At 38.5% G+C, this 21866-nt stretch overlaps 1 protein-coding gene across 3 annotated transcripts in view; it reads right to left on the reverse strand.

Annotated features, from left to right (window-relative positions):
* The window catches only part of PLIN1 (perilipin 1), a 23976-nt gene continuing 2110 nt past the window's right edge, over positions 1 to 21866 (reverse strand). Inside the window, exons 1-9 of one of the 3 annotated variants that reach the window (XM_012542376.3) lie at positions 19034 to 19289; positions 18369 to 18427; positions 12954 to 13158; positions 11983 to 12065; positions 8907 to 9171; positions 7591 to 7769; positions 5782 to 5973; positions 4970 to 5209; positions 1 to 2938 (exon numbers count right to left, since the gene is read on the reverse strand). In XM_012542376.3, the coding sequence (XP_012397830.1) occupies positions 2525 to 2938; positions 4970 to 5209; positions 5782 to 5973; positions 7591 to 7769; positions 8907 to 9171; positions 11983 to 12065; positions 12954 to 13158; positions 18369 to 18413 (1623 nt within the window). In that variant the 5' untranslated portion in view covers positions 18414 to 18427; positions 19034 to 19289 and the 3' untranslated portion in view covers positions 1 to 2524. Of the gene's footprint in view, positions 2939 to 4969; positions 5210 to 5781; positions 5974 to 7590; positions 7770 to 8906; positions 9172 to 11982; positions 12066 to 12953; positions 13159 to 18368; positions 18428 to 19033; positions 19291 to 21866 lie in introns of those variants that run through there. The other 2 variants (XM_031955592.1, XM_023496963.2) reach the window with 2 other exon arrangements.

Consider the following 21866-nt stretch of genomic DNA (forward strand, 5'->3'; position numbering starts at 1 on the left):
TTCTTGTGTTGTGTTTATTGTACATTTCTAGTAGTGGAGCACAGGAGCATAGGTAGGGAGAGTCTGCGGTTCAGGACAGCCTTTGGCAATGACCCCAAGATAGTAAAGGGGGTGGAGAGGAGGAGCCTGAATTCTCCCCACAGAGATGGAGCAATAGAGTGGCTTAGAGACACAAACTTAGGATTAAGGGGTTCCCTGGAGCAAAGGAATGATCATTGGCTACATTTCTCTCCATGAAGTATGACACAACTGTGCAGCATATGAAGAAACAGGCTCAGGACCTTGGTGGGGAATAGATCCAGGGCATATAGACTTATATCTGTATGTCTTCTTGGAGGTTGACTGTCCTATTCTCTAATAAGAAAAGCTGAGTCTCTTCACCTTTCCTGATATCCTAGACTACATCCACCTTTTCCCCTTCCCTGGATTTCTCATACAAAGGACAAAGAGAGGGGCAAGAGGGGATTCTAAACAATCTCAGGGAAACTCTTCTTGCCCTCTTCTTCTATCACTGCTCATTTCCTCTCTTTTTTCTCTTGTCTTTTGCCCAGCTATCCTCTCCATATTTGGATTGACACTCCTCCCTACTTAGCAAGGGAAAATGATCCCCATCTTTCTTAGGCTCAGTCCAAGAGTATTGTCAAAATTCCCTCATAGTCTCTGATCACATGCTTCCTGATCTACCCTTAGAAGTGATTAAATAAGAATTAAATCAAACAACTAGGCACAAATTAGGCCTCTCTGAGGCTGAGTCACCAACTGATAGTCAACTGAGGCCCACAAAGTGATCACACCCAAGCTCTCTCCCCAGGTAACTGAGTCAATTTGCAGGAACACTTCTGAAACAAAGATTCTTCTTCCTTCTACCAAGAAATTTTTAGGGGTTGCATGGGGGTGGGGTTTGTATTTAGCAAAGTCTATAATACATCAGTGAGGCATAAAAAAGGCTCAATGTAACTGGAACCTGAAGCAGCTTAGGGAAAAGATGCTATGGGTATTAGCTCAAATTCCATTGGTGGAGCTAAGGTAATAATAAAACAAATGTGTTGAGATTCATTGTGGTCATGCATAATAGAAACACAGAGTGGAAAGGAACCCAGACTGGTCATCTCTTTCATTACTCTGTCCTTGGATAACCTTGAAATCAAAATGCAAATGGAAAACCTGAGAAAGTAGGTGTTATTTAAGAGATAAAGAGATGTATCTTTAAACAGCTTCCAACCTATATGCAATGGAAGGAAGGGTTTGAAACTATCAAATCAAGGCAGTTTTTATAGGGGCAGGGTTAAATCAATATCCTACATTTTAAATGTCCAAATGAGTACAGTCTCCCTCAAAGAAGTTCCTTGGAAAGCCCATACATTTATTCTAATACATTGCTCAAAACACTTTGGGAACAAGTTTTTGGGAATTGTCTTCAGAACAATTCCTTTTGAATAATCTCATTGGTGACAAAACTTTCCTCCTTTGAGGATGGATTTGATTTTTGGAAATCTGGAGTCAATTTGGGGTCAAAAGTAAGAAGGAGTTACATGGCACAGTGGATACAGCCCTAGTTCTGGACTTGGGAGGACCTGAGTTCAAATCTGGCATCAAACACTTAACACATCCTAGCTATGTGACCCAGGCAAGTCACAACTCTAATTGCCTTGCAAAAAAAGAAGAAAGAAATCGAGAAGGAGGGGATTTCAAGTCAAATGACCTGAGTCTGATTCTATATCCTATATGACTTTGGGCTAGTAACTCAACCTCCCTGGGCTACCACTCACTTATCTATAAGACAAGGCATTTGCACTAGATAATCTTCAAAATCTCATGTAGGTTCCTGTTAAGGAGATCTGACCATACAAAGAGGAAAGCTGGCCGCCTTGTGTGGCTACAAACAGGTCCTTGGAGGCTTTTGCCAAAGAAAAATTCTAGACGTGTTTGAGCAGGGGTTGCACCACTGGAAGACTGTATCAGCTCCTAAGGGGACTACTTAGAGGGGCATAACTCTGACTTAAATGAGATGAAGCAGGTTTAAAAGCACAAATTTCCCTCCCCAGACCTCATTCTTTATATTTAGACCTGATTCAGTTACCCTGGGAGCTCCTTGAAGTGAGGAGTTTCTGGGCCTTGGTTAAAAGCACAAATTTCCCTCCCCAGACCTCATTCTTTATATTTAGACCTGATTCAGTTACCCTGGGAGCTCCTTGAAGTGAGGAGTTTCTGGGCCTTGGTTTTGGTGCCTCCAAGCACCAGAAGCCCTCAGTTTTGCCCTCATGTTGGTCTCAGTGCTGGTGGTATCTTTCTGGCAAGCTGGAAGGGAGAGGGTTAGGATTCTGTCAAAGTAATGAGTGAATATGTAGGTTGTAAGCAGACACAGAGGTCACTGGACTGAGTTCTCCTAAGATCCAGGATTTGCTTTTCTCTGGGGAGGCAGCAGGAATAAGCTGGGCATGGCAATTATAGCAAGGTGTGAGCGCTAACTGAGGGGACCAACCAAGGGCACCAAGGAAGGACTGGTCAGGGACTTGGACCTGGGTCAGTTCTTCTTGTAAAGCTGGTTGTGGTGGATCCGGTTGTAGATGGGCTCCATGACGCTGGGCCGGTAGAAGCTGTCACTCACACGGCGGGTGGGTTTCTCACGGTGGTAGGAGGAAAACATAGAACGGCTACTGGCTGGTGTGTCAGGCTCAAAGGTGGGGCCACGGTGAAGGGAGCTGCGCTGCTGGGGCACCTGGTCCAACACTTTCTGCTGTGTAAAGAGTTTGTCTTCTAGGCCCAGGAAGGAGAGAGCGTTGCAGTTCCGGGTACTCCTCAGGCTGCTACGGTGCAGGAGCTTGTTTGGGACCTCAGGGGTGGGAGAACTGGCCCCTTCACTTCGATCAGTGTCAGATGGAGGGTTATCTATGTCCTGAAACTCGCTCTCCGGCTCCATCAATGATAACCTGGGGAGCTGCAGAGGCAGGAGTTTAAGTTAGAGAGTAGAGCTTTCATTTGATAATCCTCCCCCCAATTCACCATCCCCTACTTTTTCTTCCATGCTCTACTCTCTCTGTTATGTTAAGTTCAATATTCTTAAAATTCATTTTACATTGATTGAACATTTGGCAAGGCACAAGACATTGTGAAGTAAACAGATGGCTCAAATTTCTATAGCACTTTAGGCTTTACAAAACCTTTTTCTCATAACTTTCAAATGTACACAGGACCCATGTTATTACCATCCCTGTTTTATAAATGAGAAAATAAACTCAAAGGTTAAGTGATTTCTGCTTGGGTTCAATGGCAAAGTCATACAAGGGCTGAAAATATCAGAGAGGTCCCAGGAACAACTGCTGGCCATAGCCATAGTTGCCAGAAAAACTTTCTAGTGTTTGAAAAGGGTCCTGGATGGCTTTTGTGACTTGAGATGGCCACTTACACCCCTCCAGTTCTGAAACTGGCACCAAGTTGAAGGCCTCTGAGATAGTAAAGTTCCCTCAAAAGTCCTCCATATGTCCATTAGGACATGACTGTCCCAATAGATCCCTTCTCAGAAGGGAGAATTGGCTCAGTAATATTTCCTGCAGTTAATACCTGGAATTTGCATTATCTCTGGGGCAGCTTCTGAATGAAGTGCTTTCCTTTGCAATTAAATCTGTATTCTAAAACCCCCTGTTTTGTATGAAAGTAGAGCAGCTACTTGGCATAATGGATAAAGGGCTAGACAAGGAATCAGTAAGACCAGAGTTCTAATCCTAACTCAGGCACTTATTGGCTCTACAATAATAATGTAAGATGATAATAATATAAGCAAGCCTCTCTCAGCTTTGGTTTCCTCATCTGTAAAACAGAAATAATAATTAGCACCTACCTCTCAGGGTAGAGAGGATCAAATGGGACAACAGACATTAGTGCTTTGCAAGCCTTAAAGTGCTATATGTGCCCTAGCCAGCAATTATAAATTCATGGTAGGGGATCAGAACAAGGGGGAGGGAATAGCACCTGGAGAATTCAAGCACGGGAAGTAGAAGACTTCTGAAAATGAGGGAAGAAGGAGATTGTAATTTAGTTTTCTCTTAAAGCATTATACCCAGAGCTGGGAGAAGAACTTCTTGGGGAACTTGGCCTTAATTTGGGATCATGCAGTCCAGAAAGATTTGTTTGGGTCCCAAAAGACTAAGAATCAGGAGAATCAGCAATCTAGTCTGAGCTTTCTCACTGGCTACCTAGGTATGCAGTAGGAAGAAATCAGAGGACCTGGCCTTACCACTTATTCCCTGTGATCTTAGAGAAGGCATTTAACTTTTTTGTTTCTTGATTTGTAAGATAGGAGAGTTGGGCTACATGGCCTCTGAGGTCCCTTCTACCTCTAAATTTGTATTCCTATGGCCCTGGGCAAGTCACTTAAAGACTCAGTTTCCCCATTTGTAAAATGACATGGGTAAAGTCTCTTCTAGCTCTCACATTCTACAATCCTCCCTCATCCAAGATGCTTGAATTTATTCTCCCTAAACTCCTGAGGTGAACTCCAGTCTCCACATGGGGGTCCTAACCTCCACTCAAAATGATCCTTGGCCCTAAGAGCCAGAGAGGGAAAGAAGAAAAAGGAAAAACTGAATCTAAAGATAAAGAACTGGAGAAGAATTCTAAAATCATCTAGACTGGCCCCCTTATTTTAAAAATGAGGAATTTGAAGTTCAGAAAGGGAGAATTAGACTAGGATAATGACTTAATATCCTTTCTGGCTTTGAAATTCAAAGATGCCATACTTTAATATGTTTCCTAAACTGGTTACTGAGAACTGAGATGTTTCCTTCTCCAAGCCTGATGAGAGGACTGATTCAAGTATCCAACCTGATCTCAAGTTAGCACTCAGTCCTCAATGCCCTCCTCATCTGGGCTAATGCTCTGCATCCTCTCTTCCCCCACGTCCTCATCCTCCCAGTAGCCACTGGCCCTTCTCCAGGCCTCTGGGGTTGGGGTGGCCACAGGGACTACTTACTGGCACATAGTGCACCACTGTGTCCACCACATTGTCTGTGACACCTTTCAGGGCATCTGATAGTGACATTGCCCTGCCTTTGGCAAAGGTTTCCTGACCAGAAGTAAGGTGAAGCAGTCTTCCAGCAGTGTTGTTCCAGATGGCAAAGGGCGCCCACTTTACAGTGGAGACGGTGGTCAAGTAGGCAGACTGCAAAGTGTGAACCACACTACCTAAGAGGCTCTGGTTACTGGGCATGGTCTGTGAGCAAGAACTTGTGTTAGTGACTTCATCGTGAACCCCTGACGCCCAACTACTGACCCCCTACCACTCTCCATCCCGTTCAGATACTTTCTGAGATCTGCATCTTCCAGACCTTCCTCAGAGCTATATGGAACTGGTTTTGCTCCCAGATTTATGTGCCCACATTCATACCTACTGGCTCCTTCTACTCCCACCTCACTCTGTGGACATCTCTCTATGGGATTAGGGAAGCATAAATTCATTTCTGGGTCATGATGCAATGATAATGAAAAAAATATTCACTGGCTTTGGGCTCGAGGGATTGGATTCAAATTCTGACTTTGTTATTTACTATTTGTGTGTCTTGAGCATACCACGTAACCTTCTGGCTTATCCTTCCTCATCTGAAAAATGAAGGCCTTTATGTGACATGAGGCAGTTTGGTGTGTAATGGACACAATGCTATATTTGAAATAACCATCTATATTCCTTCTATCCTAAATCTAATTAGCTTGGACCTTCCCCTCCCACCCCTCCTCTCCCTTTACCTGCTTTAAAAGACACAACATCACTTGGCTTATTCTTTTCACCTCATTTAATTTGTTCTCCTCCTTCCTCATTTCAAGGTTTTCTTCATCCTCTTCCTCTTCCTCCTCCTCTTCTTCCTCCTCGTCCTCCTCCTCGTCCTGAGCCTGGTTGTACTGCCAGTTTCCCCTTGATGTGGATCGGGGTCTTGACACGACCTCCAGGGCAGCCGACACACCCCACTGGGCCATACTGCTCTGTAAGGAGGCCAAACAACAGAGGGTGAGCAAGGTCAGAAATCGGGGTTAGGAGGGTCAGGAAGAGGCAGTAACCCAAAGGAAAGGCATACAGACTCTGCCAATCCTCCTGATACCCAGACTCAGAACTACACAGATCTTCTCAGAATAAATGTTGCTTTGTGGAAGAACCCATGGATATTTGTTATTGTTATGCAATTGCTTCAGTTGTCTGTTACTCTACGGGACTCCATTTTGGGATTTCCTTGGCAAGGATACTGGACTGGTTGCCATTTCCCTCTCCAGCTCATTTTACAGATGAAGAACTGGGGTAAACAGGGTTGGGTGACTTGCCCAGGGTCACATAGATAGTACACATCTGAGACCAGATTTGAACTTGAGATTTTTGAGTCTTCCTGACTCCAGGGACACTGGGCTGTCCATTGCATCACCTCATTTCCAGGGATGTATGTATACATATGTAAATACAACTGTTCAGATTTTAAGAAAGAAAAGGTATATTTTTGTGGTATATGAAAATTATGGAATATTACTGTTCTGTAAGAAATGACCAACAGGATGATTTCAGAAAGGCCTGGAGAGACTTACACGAACTGATGCTGAGTGAAATGAGCAGGACCAGGAGATCATTATATACTTCAACAACAATACTAGATGATGACCAGTTCTGATGGACCAGGCCATCCTCAGCAACAAGATCAACCAAATCATTTCCAATGGAGCAGTAATGAACTGAACCAGCTATGCCCAGAAAAAGAACTCTGGGAGATGACTAAAAACCATTACATTGAATTCCCAATCCCTATATTTATGCACACCTGCATTTTTGATTTCCTTCACAAGCTAATTGTACAATAATTCAGAGTCTGATTCTTTTTATACAGCAAAATAATGTTTTGGTCATGTATACTTATTAGGTATCTAAGTTATATTTTAATATATTTAACATCTACTGGTCATCCTGCCATTTAGGGGAGGGGGTGGGGGGGGTAAGAGGTGAAAAATTGGAACAAGAGGTTTGGCAATTGTTAATGCTGTAAAGTTACCCATGTATATATCCTGTAAATAAAAGGCTATTAAATTAAAAAAAAAAAAAAAAAAAAAAAAAAAAAAAAGAAAAGGTATATTTTAAGCAGTTTTGAAGCAAATCCCTTTCCTTACCTGAACTTCAGTTTCCTCATCTATAAGATAAAATGAAGAAAATGAGTCTTTCTGACTCAGAGGGTCACTATGAGGAAAGTATTTTTTAAATGACCAAAGACTCTATAATGTGAGCTATTATCAAATACCACACAAGCAATGCTTTCTCGACTCTGCTATTTGTTACCATTGGGACCTTGAATAAAGAACTTAACTTTACTGGGCTCATCTTTGAAAATGTGGATGTTGGTCCTCTAAGGTTCCTTAAAGTTTTAAATTCTTTGATCTTAGGATCCCAACAAGCCTTTGTAGTCAGGAGCTCCCAGTTCATACTCTGGGAAATGAGTTCTTTATTTTGGGAAGGTTAAACTAGGAGTGAGGAATTGAGCATAGAAAGCAGGAGCAGTGGAGATACTGAGATGAGTCGTGCATATCAATTCTTGGGCTGAGTGATCTGGAGACCAAGTGGAAACTCACCAATGGAGCCACACCTGGGATCCACTTGGCTAACGCATGGCCCCAACGGAGAGTCTGGATGGTGGTATGAAAAGTATGCTGGGAGATATTGTTGGTTAAAGTTCCAATTCTTTGAAGAAAGCTGGGCTTTGGCAGCTTCTGCTGAACTTGGGAAGGACTAGGGTGCTCCAGAACTGGGGCTGCGTTGGAATTGGAATAGAAGGAGAAAAGAAAAACCAAATAAATGGTGAGAAGTAGATCCATGATATCTGGAAATACTAAGACTATATTTTGGGGAAGCAGCATGATCTAAGGAAGGTGTTCTTAACCTGGAGTCCATGGACCCCAATAGGTCTATGAATAGAATCTGGCCATCTGTGAACTTGAATGAGAAAAAAATGAAATCTTTATTTTACTACTCTCTAACTAAAGTTTAACATTTCCAACAATTATGAATGTAGGCAACAAACTCTAGTAAGTTTATATTTTATATTATTTTTATTATATAATAAAATTATATTTTATATTATATTACTTTACATCTTAAGATATCACCAACACTCATTGCTACTTAAAAATGACTGATTATTAAATTGTTGCTAGAAATATTACTATAATTTTTTAATGTTTTGATCACTGTTTCAAAAGAACCAGTTTTCTTCATCAGCCAATTACTTTATTTTATATTTTTAAAAACATTATTCTGGGAAAAGATGGATGAATTGGGTACTGGATTCTAGTCTCTATTTTGTCATTAACTTGAAATATGACCTTAATATGTGATTTTAGACAAATCACTCCCACTTTCCAGGTCTCAGATCACTCTCTGGGTCTTCATTTACAGAATAAAATAGTTGATCTAGAAGGCTTTAACAATCTCTAATTTTCATGCATATTGGATAAAGATCTGAGGACTCCACATTTCATTCTCTCAAATTATATCCATAGAACTTGAGAACTGGCAGCACTCTTAGGATCATTTTGTCCAACTCCATAAATTTTGTACATGAAGAGGCTGAAGTCCAGAGAGATTAACACAATTACAAGGGCCCTACAATAGCAGAACAATGAGCCTGATCTAGCAATTATATTCTGATTCCTCAATGGAATCCAGGCTAGTAGAACTCATTTATAGAATGATGGGTGATAGTAAAGGTTCCTTCTCTCTGGAAGGCTCCACATCCCTAACCTTTCCACACCATTTCTGATTTTCTGCAAACAGAGAGAGTCTGGCATTCTCAAGCAGAATGGTTCTGCTTAGTTTCTATCTTGCTCCCCATCTCTCCCCACCTCGCCCTCACCCACCCACCCTGCTCAGCTTTCTGGATATTGGATACCTGGGTTTTCCTTGGGTGCTGGCATCAAATAGTTCACCACCTTCTCAACGTTGCTTAAGGCCAAGTCTGCCCCTCCAGCTGCCAACTGACCCACCCGGGTGCTGGAGGCATAGTCAGCTGTGTCCTGTGCCATGCCCCAAGCAAGCTCAGCACCAGCCAAAGCCGCCCCCAGGATCTTATCTGAAGTGCTGGCAATGGGGACACTGAAGCTATTTCTGGCACTTCGGATCCTGGTGGAGATGGTGTCCTTTAGTTCAGAAGCAATCTGTAAGCAACAAAACTCACCCTCAAAAATATATTTTTTAAAATGTTATTTTAGAGCATTTTAAACTGTCTTCATGCATCAGCCAGTTCCTAACTTGCACTAAATTTGTTGTCTGTATGGCTACCATAACTCCTGTACTAAAATGTAAATTCCTTTAGGGGAGGGATTATGTCACATGTTTGTATCTCTCTCTTACTACCAAGGATAGATAGATTTAGGGCTGGAAGGGACCCTAAAAGCAATAAAATCCAACCAATTTATTTAACAATTGGGGAAACCGAGTCAGAAAAAGGTTAAATGATTTATCCTAGATTACCCAGCTATTAAGTGTCTGAGGCAAGACTTGAATCCAGGTCCTCTTGTCTCTAAGTCCACTGTTCTATCCACTGTATCATCCTTAATACCTATCTATTGAATAAAGGAGGAATTTTTTGTAAAGTTCTAGGTATTGAGGGCTCAGAGCATCTTTTCTCTGTTCCACATTTCAAGGACCTTAGTGTTTGGATGAACTTCTAGAGGTGGTTTTAGCTGGAAAATGGATCCATCCCTCTTCTGTGACAATTGCAGATATACTTTCTAGCTCCTTTTCCCTAAGAACATGGATCTCAGCTCCTAGGGGATCTTGCCTATTTTATGCTATAGCCTTAAGGGACATTATGTCCCAGTCACCTAGGCTCATAAACTTTGAATCTCCTTTGACTCTTGAGCCTCAGCTCTCATTGTCAAGTTCAATCATTTCTATTTCCACAACATCTACACAATAAGCTCCTCCTCTCCATTCCCAGTGCAATTATCCTGATCCGAACCCTTTTATCTCTTCTTTTTGGGACTTTTATAATAGCCTGCTAATAATCTTCCAGATTCCAATCTATTCATTCTCCAATATATCCTTCAAGTTATTGTTCTAGTAATTTTTCTAACATGCTACCACTGCTTTATTTAAAAATTTTCAGTCATTCCCCATTGTCTACCAAATAATTTAAAATTCTTGATCCTGGAATTCAAAGCCTTACAACCTAGCTTTACCCTACCTCTCTAGAATTATGCTCTAGTACACCTTTTCACATATTCTGTTCCAGCCAAACTGGACTACTGTCTTCTAAATTAACCAACACAAGGTTACAGAAACCATGGAAAACTTATAGGAACACCCAATCTGAGGAACACAGGGTCAAAGAGACAATAGGACTTAGCTACAGGCTTCAATGAGGTGATGTTTTCATAAAGAAGGATTGAATCTTTTAGCGACTCTCCACTCCTTTCAAAAGATTATCTTATTCTTTCTGAAGAAAGTAATTCTGTAATACTAACTAAGAAATAAAGTAGTGGATCAGTGGAATCAATTAGATATACATGACACAATAATCAAGGCCTATAACAACCTAGCATTTGATAAACCCCCAAACTTCAGCTTCTGGAATAATAAGTCACTATTTGACAAAAATTGCTGGGAAAACTGGAAAATAATATGTTCGAAAGTTGACATAGACTTACATCTCACACCTTATACCAAAACAAGGTCAAAATGGATACATGATTTGGGCATAAAGGATGATACTATAAACAAATTAGGAGAACAAAGAATAATTTACTTATCACATCTCTGGAGAAGGAGGAATTTATGACCAAATAAGAACTAGAGAACATTATGAAAGGTAACACGGACAATTTGATTACATTAATAAAAAGGTTTTACACAAACAAAACTAACAGAAACAAGATTAAAAGGGAAGCACAAAGCAGAAAAAAAATCTTTACAACCAGTATTTTTGATAAAGATCTCATATCTAAAATATATAAAGAACTGTGTCAAATTTATAAGAATACAAGTCATTCCCCAATTGATAAATGGTCAAAAGATATGAACAGATAATTTTCAGATGGTAAAATTAAAGTCATCTATACTTATAATACTCTAAATCACTATTGATTAGAGAAATGCAAATTAAAACAACTCTGAAGTACCATTTCACACCTCTCAGAATGGCTAAGATGACAGAAAAAGATAATGATAAATGTTGGAGAGAATGTGGGAAAACTGGGACATGAATGCATTGTGGGTGGAGTTGTGAAATGATCCAAACATTCTGGAGAACTATTTGGAACTATGCCCAAAGAGCTATAATACTCTACATACTCTTTAACTCAGCAGTATCATTACTGGGTCTGTATCCCAAGGAAATCATAAAGGAAGGAAAAGGACCCACATGTGCAAAAAATGTTTGTAGCAACTCCTTTTGTGGCAGTAAAGAATTGAAAAATGAGTAGATGCCCATCAATTGGGGAATGGCTGAACAAGTTATGTATATGAAGATAATGAAATATTTATTGTTCTATAAAAAATGATGAACAAGTTGATTTTAGAAAGACCTGGAAAGATTTATACGAACTGATGCTGAATGTAACAAGCAGAACCAGAAATACATTGTACACTATAACAGCAAAAATATACAAAGATCAACTATGAAAGGCTTGGTTCTTCTCAGTGGTTCAGTGATCCAAAGCCATCCCAATAGATTTTAGACAGAAAATGCCACCTGCATCCAGAAAAAGAACTAAGGAGACTGAATGTAAATCAATATATGCTATGTTCACTTCTTTTCTTTTTTAAATTTCTCCCATGGTTTTCCCCTTTTGCTTTGATTTTTCTCTCTCAACATGATTCATAAAGCAATGTATTTTTAAAATAAATTTAAAAGAAAAGAAAATAAGTCTGAGATCTAATGGGGTGGGGAATAGGAGTGGGTGTTTTGCTTGCTTGAAAAGGAAGCAGGTCATGAGATACAAAGCATGGAGAAGAGATTTCCTCACTTTTTCTGGAGGGTATTGGAGAGCAGGAATCTTTTCTTCCAAGTGGTCTAATCCACGGCAGGCTAGCTCATTGGCAGCTGAGACTAACGAAAAAAACAGCACTGAAGTTAACAAATCCAAACTGGAGTTTATTGGGAGAAATATAAGGCTATAGAACATTGCCAAATCACGTATCACAGAATACCCGTCATCTTCATGAACAGACCTGAACTCTGGAGTTTAATCCCAAATAACACCATTTCCCTGGTCCTTTGTCTTGAGACTGACCTGTGGCCATATTGGGGATATATGATAGATTGGGAAAAGATGGTCTTTTGTCTACAGTTGGAGGATTGAAGGCTTAGTAGGTAATCTAGTAAATAGAGATTGCTTTTTGCAAGTTTTCCTCTTTATTAGCTTGTGAGGTCTCAGGGACTAGAATCCTTATTCATTGGAGCAGGAATATCAGGTGAAACAAAAATTTGCTTGGCCTTTTGAAGTATTCTAAAATTTCAGTTACATTTTGCTTAAAATCTTAAATAAGATCATAAAGGCTTGGACCCAGGGCCAAGGTCTTTAAGTGTGCTCTCTTCTTACTGTCAACCTCTGGAGGTCTCTGAGATACACCTCTCCTTAAGAGAGTGGAGATGCTGGACCAGCTGAAATCTAAGTGAAAATTTTGTTCAATATAGAGAGAACAGTGGACTCTTCAATACTCATTTAATAACTTCTGAATTTTCTAGAGCTGGAACTATAGACTCTGAATCTATGCCAGATTACGTTGCCTCATTGCTCTCAATGGATATTTTACTTTATTTAGTAGTTTGCCTTTTACTAGCATCTTCTACTATAACAGTATGTTTAGGTCTCTTCCCATACCAGCCTTCCAAAACAATTTCAATACCTTAGTGAAAATGTCAGTAGAAATAAAGGACTCTCTGAGGGCTAAGGAAAGTCAGACAGACAAATAGTTCCAAGTTCCTGCAACTCACATTGTGTTGACAGCCGTCGGACCACAGGCTCCATGCTCCATGCAGCTAGGTTGCTGGCTCCTTGTACACCTTTCTCATAGGCATTACATACAGAAGCCACAAGAGGATGGGCTTCCTTGGTGCTGGTGTAGGTCTTTTGGAAACACTCACAGGTGCCACTTACCACAGGCAGCTGAAAGACTCTCTGAAGAACATTTTCTTGCTCCTAATAAGAAAAGGAAGCATTATGGACCCACACTTAACACCATACACCAAGATAAGATCAAAATGGGTTCATGATTTAGGCATAAAGAATGAGATTATAAATAAATTAGAAGAACATAGGATAGTTTACCTCTTAGACCTGTGGAGGAAGAAGGGATTTGTGACCAAAGAAGAACTAGATATCATTATTAATCACAAAATAGATAATTTTTATTATATCAAGTTAAAAAGCTTTTGTACAAACAAAACTAATGCAGACAAGATTAGAAGGGAGCAACAAACTGGGAAAACATTTTTACAGTTAAAGATTCTGAAAAAGGCCTCACCTCCAAAATATATAGAGAATTGGCTTTAATTTACAAGAAATCAAGACATTCTCCAATTGATAAATGGTCAAAAGATATGAACAAACAATTTTCAGATGATGAAATTGAAACTATTTTTACTCATATGAAAAGGTGTTCCAAATCATTATTGATCAGAGAAATGCAAATTAAGACAACTGAGATACCACTACATACCTGTCAGATTGGTTAAGATGACAGAAAAAGATAATGACGAATGTTGGAGGGGATAAGAGAAAACTGGGACACTGATGCATTGTTGGTGGAATTATGAATGAATCCAACCATTTTGGAGAGCAATTTGGAACTATGTTCAAAAAGTTATCAAACTGTGCATACCCTTTAATCCAGCAATGTTACTACTGGACTTATATCCCAAAGAGATCTTAAAGAAGGGAAAGGGACCTGTATGTACCAAAATGTTTGTGGCAGCCCTTTTCGTAATGGCTAGAAACTGGAAATTTAATGGATGCCCATCAATTGAAGAATGGCTGAGTAAATTGTGGTATATGAGTGTTATGGAATATTGTTGTATAAGGAATGACTAGCAGGATGAATAGAGAGAGGCTTGGAGAGACTTACATGAATTGATACTAAGTGAAATGAGCAGAACCAGGAGATTATACACTTCAACAACAATACTATATGAGGATCAAGTCTGATGGAAGTGGCTATCTTCGGCAATAAGAGGATCCAATTAAATTCTAATTGATCAGTGATAAACAGAACCAGCTACACCCAGCGAAAGAACACTGGGAAATAAGTATGGCCCACAACATAGTATTTACACTCTTTCTGTTATTGTTAGCTTGAATTTTTATTTTTCTTCCCAGGTTATTTTTACCTTTCTAAATCCAATTTTTCTTGTGCAACAAGAGAACTATATAAATATGTACACATATATTGTACTTAAGATACATTTTAACATGTTTAACATGTGTGAAACTGCCTGCCATCTAGGGGAGGGGGTGAAGGGAAGGAAGGGAAAGGTTGGATTAGAAGTGTTTGCAAGGGTTAGTGTTGAAAAATTACCCATGCATATATCCTGTCAATAAAAAGCTATAATTAAAAAAAAAGGAAGCATCAATTTCATCATTTTCCTCCTCTTTCTTCCTCTTTCCCTCTAACCACCCTGCCATTTCTGTCACCAGAACCTTATATTCACCTTTTCCTTACATAAGATTGCGTTAACCCAATTTAGGCATGCACTTAAAGGAAAGATTAAAAGGATTAAAAGGAACCCAGCAAACAAAAATCCTGCCTGTTTACCAAAAACATCACTTCTAGCATTTACCAGTATTAGAGACACTGGCTGCCCAATGAGTTATTAACTTTAACGGCTGCGGGTATCCTGACCGTGCAAAGGTAGAAGTAAAGAGTCACTGTCAGAATCAAGAAAATGTATTCTGCCAAGGCCTCTAGACATTACACTCTTTACATGTAGGAAGGGCATGGGTAGAGAAAGTAAGATGGTACACATCAATGTAAAGGACCTATTAGTTACAGTCCAGGTTTTCAGCAAAAGCCAACCTCTTTTCGTTAAGTAACCAAACACGCGCTCGCGCTTGCGCTCTCTCTCTCTCTCTCTCTCATATATATATATGGATATATGTATTTTCCCTCATTCCAATTGAAATAAAAGTACATCTTTTCCAGAAAGCATTCCATGATGAACAACACACAATTTTCCAATCTACTAGCAAACTCTCTTGCCTTAAATTATCCAGAAGTATTTTGTCTGTTTCATTTCATCACATCTGGTGTTCTAAACATTTTTTTGAACTTTTTGATGTCACAGTTGAAGTTGTTTGAACTTCAGTGCACATAAATTTAGTTTAGAGAAAAAATGGAAACTTAAGAGTTAGAAAATACCTTAGAGGCTATCTAGTCCAACTTCCCAACCAATTCAAGAATTCCATCTACAAAATAATAAGATAGTCAATCATCTGTAGCTTGTGTACATCTAATAATTGGGAGTTTACTACTTAATGAGGCAGACCTTCCACAATTAGATGTTTCTAACTAATGTACTAAAAAGTTCTTATGTATGCGGAAATTTTTTCACTATTAACTACTATCTATTCCCAATAGTAATGCCCTCTGAATAACATAGAATACCTACTCCTTCCTTTATTTGACAGTTCTTCCAATAACTGAAGAAAGGTATCATATCTCCCTTTCATCTTTTTACTTCTTCAGGTCAAACATCTCATTTCCTAATATGACATCAGTTTTAGATCCTTCACTATCCTGTTTCTCTCTGGTTTGTCAGAGCTGTGGGCTCATGTTCAGCTTGTGGATAGCAGAAATCTCTATATCTTTTCCAAATGAATTACTGGCAGGCTAGATCTTCCCTATACTTCCCTATATATTATTCACAATAATTTTGTGAATCTAAATATGAGACTTTATATGTGTTACTTGTTAAATATAATTTTGTTGGGTTTAGTTAGTTTTCCAACCTGGGAGTTAATACAATAAAAAAAACTGAATCGAGATTCAAAATAAACTATCCTTTTCAGATTTATGCCACATGTGAATTATATAGTTACTTCCAAAATGCTAAATGGTGCTGGATGAAGGGCAAAGAGCCGTGGCACTCACTAGAAATTTCATTCCAAGTTAATCCAGCTACTATGTTCCTGAGGTTCCTTGGTTAAGTTATCTGTGAATCTAGTTAACAACACATGATCTATCTTATCTACATGTAACTATTTTATCTACATGTATCTAAAATCTCTTGCATATCCCTGAACTACTGACAATTAACCTTATCAATTGAAAGAAGTTAATTTGACATGATTTGTTTTCAGGGAATCTATGCTAGCTTCTAGTAATCAGTTTAATCTTTTCTAAATGTTCACAAAAATGTTTAATTTTGTTAAAATTGTACCAAGCTTACCAGTTTGTAGTTCCAGAATCTATTCTTTTTCCTATTTTGAAAATCAGGACAAGTTAAGAAAAAGATGTTTTAAAAAACTGCAAATGACTGTACCATCTAGTTGATAATACAATTTTGCCTCATACTCTTGGTTCCTCCATATGCCTAACATTCAGGAAAATGAAAGCACTTAGCCCTATGTCTTTGTTCAAACTCTTAAAAGCATAGTAGTGGAAGAGAACATATTAGCATAATCATAAACTCAGAGATGTTGGACTCAAAAAGTGAATTTCAATGGTAATAGAATGTCTTTGATTAATCTCTGTATCTAAGTATCACTAAGTACTAGAGGGCATTTGATGATGAAGAGTAATCCTTTCATCAATATAAAGTTATAATAGTAGTATTGAGTTACCTTTTATGATGGTGAAAGAGAACAGACCCAGGAAGAAGAATCAGGTTCAGATTACAGAGATCTGAGGGTGTTCGGAACACAGGATCCTTAACACTAGAATATCTTTTACACACTAATCCAACAAACCAATCACCAAGGTTGGTTAGTTAGATATCCAAGAATGGCAAATCCCTTTCTTGTTATGAATAATACGCAAATGGAAAAGAAACACCTTTCCTTATACTGCATATTTAATGGGTTTTCTTTTTTCCTTTTTACTGAATTTGATTCTGATGCTTTTGCATCTCTGTTTCTCAACTAGGAAGAATTGTTCTAAGTCTTTGGAGAAATATTATGATTTTCATGGGCTTGAGACAAACTCTCATAGTCATACATATAGGCTTCTTTGTCACAATTTGTTCTTTTTGTTCAAAACATGACCACAATAATGTTAAAACACATAGTGATAAAGTTATTTTTTCAAGCAACCTGAGTTCAGGAACCTTAGACACAGTAAGAGAATGCAAATTAAAAGAGGGCAAGCAACTATATTTTGGGTTTAAGAGATTAACATGAACTTTCTGTATTTTCCTGATCTAGAAAGAAAAAATTTATCTGTCAAGGAGATATGTTAGATGACTAATTACCAAATAATTTATGACAAAAATATCCTAAGCATTTATAGAATAGAGTGAACTAAAAAGAAAAGTAGCTCCCTCTCCCTGGGGTAAATCTGAAACTAGAAAATAATATGGATATAAGCAAGAAAACACTATCTGGGATACCTTATACAGAAATTTTGGACACAGCTGAGAGGAATCATTTGTGAAAGAGTCAAAATATAAAGTGGTGCTAAGAGGGTAAGACCTCCTATTCTGAATGGCTTCATGTTTACCTAATTGAGACTAAGGCCTTGCTGGCCCAAGTGTCTTCAGATCCCTTCAATCTATGATTCTTTGTAGCAATTATAAGAATTACTGTAGCACAAAGTATTTTAGAGCTAACTTTAGCATAAGGAAGAGTATTATTTCAGGGACATAATTTTGAATTCCACAAACGACATGACATGAAGTGAGTCTGAATCAAAGATCATACTGGTCACTGGCACACATTCTTATGATGCTGAAATATTTCATGTAACAGAAATTCAGAGATATTTTAAAGATACTTAAATCTTGTGATACATTAAATCACTTAACATTAGCTATATTGTAGTATAGTAGAAAAAGACTTGAAGCTAAGCTCAAAATCTAACTTACTCTGCTTCAACAAGTTATTTTCACTTTTGTGGATATCACTTTCTCATCTGTAAAATGAAGATGATGATCTCTAGGATTCCTTCTAGTTGTAAAGTCCCATAATCCTATTTTTAAAACTTTTTTTTTCTATGATTACTAATATAATTGTAGAATGATTTTTTTTTTAAGCGTATTTTCAGCTAGTATTTTTCCATCACCTTCCTTAAGTATCTTGCAGAAATCCATTCAAATCTAGGTATATTCTGTTATTGAATCCCTAAAACTACACACCCTGCTTACTCTATTTCCCCACCCATAGGTTCCCATTAATTGCCTCAAATATACACAACTTACTGGGTGGTTTCCATCCATCGTGGTCCGGCTCCTGTCAACAGCCATCTTAATACTTCAGTCTGTAAAGCAGAGGATTCCATGACTTTTAGTGTCTATCTCTATATTCCCAAGATCAATCTTCCTCAATACCTGAGGTTCTGGGGATAGCCATCACAGTGGGTGGTTGAAGACTCTAGTTCCTGGACTAGGAAATATCGCACAAAACTACTGCAGAGGTTAAATTCAATCCTTCCATATATCTCAAGAGCAAAGCTTCTACTAGTCAGTGATAGGCTGCAGCTGGTAAACACAGCACAAAGCCAAAGGCCCAGGGAGATCAGAGAAGAAATAAGGGGCATTAGCAAAGCTGTTGTCTGTTAGTAAAACTAGGAGGAAAGAAAGAAAATGAGGTAAGACTCTGCTTTAGGTTTAATATAAAAGATACTGGATTCTTCTTTCTACAGACCAAGACATCATCTTAAAGTTCCTTTGGAAACCAACTGAGTCATCCTCCTGAAGGAAGGCAGAATGGAGAGGTATTTGCCTTGCTCCATTGTACCTGACATACTTGCAACCAAAAGCTAAAAGTCCCTGTCAAAATCCCAATTACTTCACAATTAGTGCCCTCCTCCTGTTACAATCTCAAGAGCTATCATGACACCCAACAATTTCCCAAGAGCACTTACCACTAGCTCTGTTCCTCCTGAACAATGGAAGCAGTACAAATAAAATAGATGCCCTCCTAGCAGACTTTACTACTTGCTCCCCCTCCACCTCACTCCACCTGACTAGTTACCCTGCACTGGATCAGTTACCCAGCAGAATTTGCAGGGTGAACAACTTCTTAGGCAATATTATCTCCAGTAACTCCGAGGAGTCAAATCTTGAGAAGATCTAATCACTTCTCAACCAAAGGAAAGAGGAGACAAAGGAGGTGTGTCAGTTGGCTACCATGGTAATTTGACCAATGGTCCCCCTGGACAAATCCTAACTGACACGGATGATTGGATAACTAAGGGGGTGGTTCCTAGAGTTGAAGGAGATCCAGCTTTAGAGAAAATGCTATTCCAGGCTTTGAAAGTGAAGATGAACAAATATTCTTTTTTTTTTTTTAACTTAATAATATTTTATTTTTTTTCCAATTACATATATAGTTTACATTTATCTTTGTAAGATTTTGAGCTTCAAATTTTTTTCCCTTCTTCCTTCCCCCTACCAAGATAGCAAGCAATCTGATATAAGTTATACATATACAATCATGTTAAACATATTCCCATATTAGTAATGTTGTGAAAGAAGGCTCAGAACAAAAGGGAAAAACCACAAGAAAAAAATCCCCAAAGTGAAAATAATGTTTCAACCTGCACTCAGACTCCATAGTTCTTTCTCTTGATATGGTCAGCATTTTCCATCACAAGTTTCTTGGACTTGTCTTGGATCATAGAATTGCTGAGAAAAGCTAAATCTGCCACAGCTCATCATTGGATAGTATTGCTTTTACTGTGTACAATGGTCTTTTGGTTCTACTCACTTCACTCAAAATCAGTTTATTTAAGTCTGTGCAGGTTTTTCTGAAATCTTCCTGCTTATCATTTCTTATAATAGTATTCCATTATAATCATCTACTACAATTTGTTTAGCCATTCCTCAATTGATGGATATTTCTTCAATTTCCAATTCTTGGGCAACAAATATTCTGAAGCATACCCCATACTTTCTGAAGTCTGGGTCTCTGAATGATGTCAATATCTCTTAAACCCTTATTTCCTAATTTAGTTCCCTTTCCACAAAAAGTGCTATCAGTGTGCCAATTTCCAGATGACCAATCCAATTCTTGCAATTTCTTTCAGTTGCTCCTAAGAGGAAACCTTGAGGCTGGATATTTTGACAGGTGAATTCCCTGAGATGATCTCATGAGTTTACCTTAATTACCCTTGCTTATGAATATGAAACTAAGCTACTCAGTAGAGAAGGGACTTTAAACACAACATTTAGCACTAAACTTATCCAATTTATGTCTCTATTCTGCTCTGTAATGTATTTTGCTGGACTTAATTCACCAGGTAATTTTTACATCATAAAATGTTCCCAAAGTATAATGCAGGAGGGACAATTTTTTTCCAGGCCTGGAGAAGTTTATTCTACAAACAATAGAGAGCAGACAAATAAGAATATACTTATCCATCTCTCTTTACATAAGAGGGCAAAGCAAACATAATAGTGCTGAGGAGTTAATATTGGGTAGGCCCTAGAGAGACAAACAGGAAGGTTAAATTCACAGGAAGGTACATAAATACTCAGCTTTAGGCTTATATCCTGATTGAGAAGTTGGGACAGGATAAAAATTTATTTTCCTTGCTATTAACAGGAATATAATTATCTCACATATGCCAGACTGTCCAAACCTCAGTGACTTGTGACAGGTTTAATGGTGGTGGCAAACAGGTAAGAAGACAGAGAAAACTTAAGTAGCTGACCTTCTACCTAGAGCCTTAAGTACAAAGTTTATAGTTATCTGCTAAAGAGTTTTTTAAATCCTTGGTTTATAAAACTATGAAATAATATAGGAGATGACTCATATGAAAGAGTGTTCCAAATCACTATTGATCAGAGAAATGCAAATTAAGACATCTCTGAGATACCACTACACACCTGTCAGATTGGCTAAGATGACAGGAAAAAATAATGATGAGTGTTGGAGGGGATGTGGGAAAACCGGGACACTGATGCATTGTTGGTGGAGTTGTGAACGAATCCAACCATTCTGGAGAGCAATTTGGAACTATGCCCAAAAAGTTATCAAATTGTGCATACCCTTTGACCCAGCAGTGCTACTACTGGGCTTATACCCCAGAGATACTAAAGAAGGAAAAGGGTATGTGCCAAAATGTTTGTGGCAGCTCTCTTTATAGTGGCTAGAAACTGGAAAATGAATGGATGCCCATCAATTGGAGAATGGGTAAATTGTGGCATATGAATGTGATGGAATATCATTATTCTGTAAGAAATGACCAGCAGGATGAATATAGAGAGGATTGGCGAGACTTACATGAACTGATGCTAAGTGAAATGAGCAGAACCAGATCATTATATACCTCAACAACGATAGTGTATGAGGATGTATTCTGATGGAAGTGGATTTCTTCGACAAAGAGAAGATCTAACTCAGTTTCAATTGATCAAGGATGGACAGAAGCAGCTACACCCAAAGAAAGAACACTGGGAAATGAATGTAAACTACTTGCATTTTTGTTCTCCTTCCCGGGCTATTTTTACCTTCTCAATCCAATTCTCCCTGTGCAACAAGAAAACTGTTCAGTTCTGCACACATATATTGTATTTAGGATATATGGTGATATATTTAACATGTATAGAACTGTTTGCCATCCGGGGGAGGGGATGGAAGGAGGGAGGAGAAAAATCGGAACAGAAATGAGTGCAAGGGATAATGTTGTAAAAAATTATCCTGGCATGCGTTTTGTCAATAAAAAGTTATAATTATTAAAAAAAAAAAAACAA

The sequence above is a fragment of the Sarcophilus harrisii genome, chromosome 2, assembly GCF_902635505.1.
Source record: "Sarcophilus harrisii chromosome 2, mSarHar1.11, whole genome shotgun sequence".
In the NCBI taxonomy this organism is placed as follows: Eukaryota; Metazoa; Chordata; class Mammalia; order Dasyuromorphia; family Dasyuridae; genus Sarcophilus; species Sarcophilus harrisii.